This window comes from Terrapene carolina, unplaced genomic scaffold (assembly GCF_002925995.2).
Source record: "Terrapene carolina triunguis isolate 2854851 unplaced genomic scaffold, T_m_triunguis-2.0 Scaffold198, whole genome shotgun sequence".
Classification (NCBI taxonomy): domain Eukaryota; kingdom Metazoa; phylum Chordata; order Testudines; family Emydidae; genus Terrapene; species Terrapene triunguis.
This window is the reverse complement of record NW_020664549.1, coordinates 1,020,749-1,026,384: the sequence shown is the minus strand read 5'-3', so window position 1 is coordinate 1,026,384 and position 5,636 is coordinate 1,020,749. Positions and strand designations below refer to the sequence as shown.

General features: G+C 46.0%; 1 protein-coding gene across 1 annotated transcript in view; it reads right to left on the bottom strand.

The window, feature by feature from the left end:
- The window catches only part of LOC112118418 (solute carrier family 26 member 9), a 29,049-nt gene extending 24,636 nt beyond the window's left edge, over positions 1-4,413 (bottom strand). Inside the window, exons 1-4 of the mRNA XM_026655141.1 lie at positions 4,289-4,413; positions 1,665-1,804; positions 934-1,044; positions 438-613 (exon numbers count right to left, since the gene is read on the bottom strand). Coding sequence (XP_026510926.1) covers positions 438-613; positions 934-1,044; positions 1,665-1,804; positions 4,289-4,413 — 552 coding nt within the window. The remainder of the gene's footprint in view (positions 1-437; positions 614-933; positions 1,045-1,664; positions 1,805-4,288) is intronic.
- Positions 4,414-5,636: the final 1,223 nt, after the last annotated feature.

Here is a 5,636-nt window from a genome sequence, read left to right as displayed (position 1 = left end):
CCCCATGTGCTCCCATGCAAAGTGTCTTTGGAGTAAAAATACACCTGCAATTGCTATGAGCTGCTGATCATGGAAGAACAGAGACCCCAATGTGCCTCTTTTTTGTTCAGAAACTTTAATATAGGATGGGTCCATCTATCCAGATCCCTATTATAGTTTAAGAATCACGATAGTGTCTGCGGTCCAGTGTTTCTGAAGTCAGGGCCAGCACCACAGGACCCTTCCAAACCCTTTGTCTCCAGGTATCACCTACTTGGAAACAGTCCCAATTGTTGCACCTGCTGGCACTGCCATCCCCTTCCTCGAGGGTGTACAAATGACAAAATCCCACTGCAGTTGTCCTGCGTAACCAGTCACTGTTCAACCTCATACAAGGGGAAGGGTTAGGCTTAGCTCAGGCAGTGGACACTGTAGCTTTAGTGCCGAGATGTCCTTACTTGTATGATGGCTGTCAGACAAGCTAATGTGGCGGAGATCTCCAGTCTGGCTGCCTCCATTGCTGTGTTGTTGATGTTTATCTCATTGGTGGTATGGTTAAAGTATTGGAAATCGGATTCAGGAGCCAGATCATGGCAGACGTTCCCAACGATGATGCTGATGACAGCAAAGGTGCCTGCAAGACAAAACAGTAACAGGTGACTTACATGTATGCAAAGCATCCCATCCTGAAAAGTATTAATATAGATTGGGAATTACCCATCACTGCAGTGCAGCCAGTTCTGTAGCAGAACATGGCAGTGGTTTATCAGTTCATGGTGCAATGCTATACAGCAGGCACCTGGGATCTAGGACCTTGATTAATGCACCAGAGAACAGGCTTGGTAAAACAGTGCCCTGTCAGGAGATATGGTACAGCTGGAGGAGGTGCTCGGGCAATGAACGTAATTGGAATGTACGGACATTCAAATCTCAGAACTAGAAAGGGGAACTTACCTGGGACCATCTGGTGGATGCCACCTAGGATGAAGTAGGGTATCAAAGGGAAGAAGGAGGAGTAGAGTCCGTTGATGGGAGGCAGATTGGCAAGCAGCGCAAAGGCCATCCCTGAAAAATGCAAGTGAAATTGACTTCAGCTCTTCCATCTCAGTTACAGCTGCGGTCCCTGGGAATTCCCTTACCGGCACGGGACAGTAGCCCGGCTAGTTCTACAGCCTGTCTTTGACAATGGACTAAATGCTTCAGGGGAAGATGCAAGAAAGCCCATAATGGACCTTTATGGAGTGGGCTACTGTACCAAGGCAGCAGGATCTACCAGCCTTCATAGGGACGCAGGACTCTTCTAGTAGGGACTCATCCTGTTAGCGGAAGTTAAAAATCTGCACAAAGCTGCTGAGTCAGTTCTGCTGGGTCTTTGTGGCAAGTGCAGCTTGTTAACTCTCCCAGGCTATGAGATGTGACTCTCTGGTGAGAGGGAACTAGGGGCAGAGCCAGGATGGCCCTGCAGGGAAACCCAGGACGAGCCAGCTTTGAGGAGAAAGCTTTGGGCTGAGGTTGTATGTTCTGTTGTTACTAATAAAGCCAACCCCAGGAAGGGGATAAAATCACCCATCGACAGCACGTCCGGACTTTAATTGGAGCAAGGTGGGAATGTTCTCTCCTCACAGCTGCTCCAGGGGGGGAAGTGACGTTCTAACCCCCACTAGGGAAAGGAAACCTGGTCTCACCTTGTGGCACTTGTATTGTCCCCGCACTGATTCCCCCGAGGATATCGGGCACAATGTAGTCTTTAATTTTATATTTGGGGAGCCAAACGAGTATTGGAAACAGACTGTAGATGATGACTTTGAACCTGGATGATGAACATCTAGAGAGGAAATGAACACAAGTAAGGAAGGAGGGTCCTGATAAAAAGCATTTCCCCTCTCTACGAGGTTTCCTATGCAAAGGACAACAGTCCTGATTTTCATTGCCTCTTGCCTTAGGAAGCCATTTACACTAGACCGGAGTAGATACGAAGCCAACCTGGGTATGAAGCATCACCTGGCTGATGTGGCAGCATTCTGCACACGCTTCACACTGGCACAGGTGTTGACACGAGGAGCAGCGCCAAGATGAACCAGGCCTTTTACTCTTAGCTGCTATATTGCTGTGACCCAGGTAGGGATGGGTCAGAACCATTTATCCAACCCATCCTCAAACTTTGGAGCAAATACTACCTGGATCAAAACTGTGTTCAATTCTGCTTCACACAGCAATACACCAAAACGGGAAACATAATCCAGATCAGCCCCTCTCCAAAGCTTTGGAGGTTCAGATAACATGGGATCTGGATCTGCCCCACTTTCTGACTGCAGTTCTGACCTTGCAAAATCAAAACCCAACTAGTGAGGTTTAGCATAATCTAAACTACCTCTGGTTTGCCCCAGCTCTGATCCTGGATTATCAGAAGCCTTGGACCAATACATTTTAAGACTCAGTCTAAAAAGAAAGAATTTGCAGCTTTGTTGATCACATCCAGCAGACATAAAACTAACAAACAAACAAGTATTGGAAACAGACTGTAGAAGTCACATAAACTAATTAAATATTCCTGAATAAACCATCTGAGCAAACACAGGGTCTTGTGAAAAAACAGGGACGGACAGACATTCCTCAGGAGCTGCCCCCGATTATTAGCACAGGCTGAACGTCACACGTGTTGGAAAAGGGAAGTGGATCTCTAGGATTTGTGTATTACCCTAGAATGCATGGTTGGACAGGGTTTCTATTTTAGAAAGAGGAGGTAAAGTTTCCAAAACAATTACAGGGATTTAGACACACATGTGCTATTGAAATTAGAGTAAGATCTTATATCTACATCCCCTGAACTGTTCAAGGATCTCCGGCAGTATCTTTCTTCAGTGGTTAGAACATAGGACTTGCAGGGTTTCTCTACGCAGGGGTTCTCTAGGTTCTGTTCTCCTTTCTGCCACTGACTCATTATAAGGCTTTAAGCATGTCAGTGAACCGCAGCTTACCTATCAGTCCTATGGATCTAACAATATATGTACAGCCTTCCTCAGTTAATGTCTGCAAAGCCCGTTGAGATACTTGGATGAAAGATGCTTTTTATATAAATGCAAAGCAAAAGCATTCTTCTGAGCACAGCCAGGCTGCCTTCATTTCTGGTGTCATGGCACACTGCAGACTGATTCATTTGAAGTGAAAACCATAAACTCCATTTACCTTTCAATTACACTGCAAACCCAATCAAATATATATTCATTACTCAGCTCTGGTTATCCCAGATGTATTAATCACCAGCCGCTGTGATTGCATTTTCTCCCTGGGGTGGTGCTGTTCCGTACTTCAGCGAAGTGAGATAGAGAGCAGTTATTTCTGGGGCTTATTGAAAAACTCCCTCCACCTAAAAAGCACCTGGATGCCACCCAAATCTAAAGTCAACATCCACAGCCTCTGAGGCATCAATGTGTCGAGTTTAACAAAGGCTCGCTAGCCTATGGCTTTGCCTATCCAAAGCCCAGAGAGCACCTCAAACAGCCGCCCATCTTGATTTCAGACTACAGAAATCTTTCCACTCCAAATATCTGTGCTCAGTTAGCTATTAGCTTGCAGGGCCTGACTCTCCGTTACTCCATTGCTGTCCTGGGGGCAGAGCCAGGACTCTATACATGTTGGAGGAGTGTTAAAGTGGCTTTAAGCCAATTTTGCACTCCCTGTATTCTGAGGCAGGGCCCTGCGCCCAATGTAAGTGAAAGCAGCTGGCCTATGCTAGACCCCGGGAAGCAAGGACTAGCCATAATGCAGTGCACTCCAGCCTTGCCCCCGATTCACTCCCTATGCTGGGAGCTGATAACAGGGCAGATGCAGAGCCCTTACACTAGGTCTATGCCAGTTAAGGAGTCCCTAGACACGTGGGGGTATTTTCAAGGGGCCATTTCTGATTATTTCAAGGTCCTTTTATGCAGCTAGAGCTGCATGACAGAGCCTTTGTGTGTGTGGGAATCAAACCTCCAGGGTCGTGGGCTGGTTCAGTGGCAGCTGGTTGCCTACCGCCCTTTGTGCCTTTGAAAAAATCTCTCTCCTAATTGTGAAATTGATTAGAAAATTACTAACAGGTTGTCATTGCTTCCCCTATGCTGCAATGCCTGGGTTGTAAAATGCCACAGGAGACTATTTATTTGCTTAAAAACATGTTTCCCCTGGAATTTTTTTTAATGGAAATGTATTGATCTTAGGGTTCGCATTCTCTCCTCCCCTTCTCTCCACGCCCCCGAACACCGCACTGCTGAGCCAAATCTGACCTGGCAACATGCTCCGAAGGAGACTCAGTAGCATTCCACATTACCTGAAAAGGTTCTTGACTTTTTCCCCAAGCGGGTAACTTCTCTTTTTCTTCTCAAACTCTTCATCAAAGAAGTTGACAGAATACGCCGCCCGGTCGACGACATAGCGAGGTCGGGCTTGGTTCATCTCGGTGTCCTTCAAATCCTTCCGAGATAAGACAAAGGAGAAGAAAGGAATCAACGTGAGCAGAGCTGGCCACCAAGTGAAGTTATAGGAGAAGAAGAAGAGAGACTTGGTCTAGCCTCCTTCATCCAGGCATTTAGGATTTCCTCTGGCGTATTCTGTCTCCTAAATGTCTTCTTTCCCCTTCACAAGCAGGCTTCTGGAGCAAGGGATTGTCTGTTTCCAAGCTGGGTCACCACCTCTGGGACAAAATGGATTTTTGTCACCTGCTTTATAGTGAAACTCATAAGCAAGACAATGTGGTCTAAAGGAATGTGCACAGGACTAGGTGTCAGGAAGTACAGTTCTAATCTTGGCTCTGCCAATGACTTACTGTTTGGGCTTGGGAAAGTCACCTGATCTTTCCATGCCTCAGTTTCACCATGCATAAAATGGGGTTAGTGATACGTCATAGCACTGCTGAGAGGATTAATTAGCAGGTCTGTGAAGCACTGTGCAGTGGGATATATTAACATTACGAGTACAGAGCAGCTTTCATCCAAGAGGTTCCAGCCATAGCGCCTCATTAATTCATCTACAAACATAACACCCTTAGTGTTTCATATTTGCATTTAGAGACGCTATTCTGTCCTGCTCAGAGCTGTGGGCTAATATCTGATTCCTGTCAGAAGCTGGGAACAATGTTCTCTCACACAGAGATGTAACAGTTACTGACCTATTTGTATGATAATGATGCCGAACAGTCCTGTTTGACCAGTCCTATGCAATATCTAGGTGTCGGCAGGGGAAGATAATAAACTCCCCATGGCTCACTTTAGTGTAAACAAAGCCATCAGAGGAGAGGGGAGAACCATTATGAGCTGATGAGTCTGAGGGTGGGGAGGGGGAATGCATAAATTTGAAACAAGGATGTGGATAATTATTTTTGTCTGGCATTTATTTAAGTATGTCATTGCCCATCACACACGCCGAGGACGGGAAAGAAGCTGGGATTTCAGGGAATAGTTATCAAGAAATGAAATGCACATTGCTGAAAGATGTGAATTCGGCAGAATCTTGTCTATAGCTCCATTCATGTCAATGGCGCTATGTAGATTTACGCCTGGACCTTTGTTTCAAGAGACTGGGCACAATAGGGTCAGGTTTTGATTGTGCAAAACCTTGTCAGTGGATATTTGGGCCTTACCGAACCAAAACCAGAGTAGGTTTTTATCCAGATCCTGTTT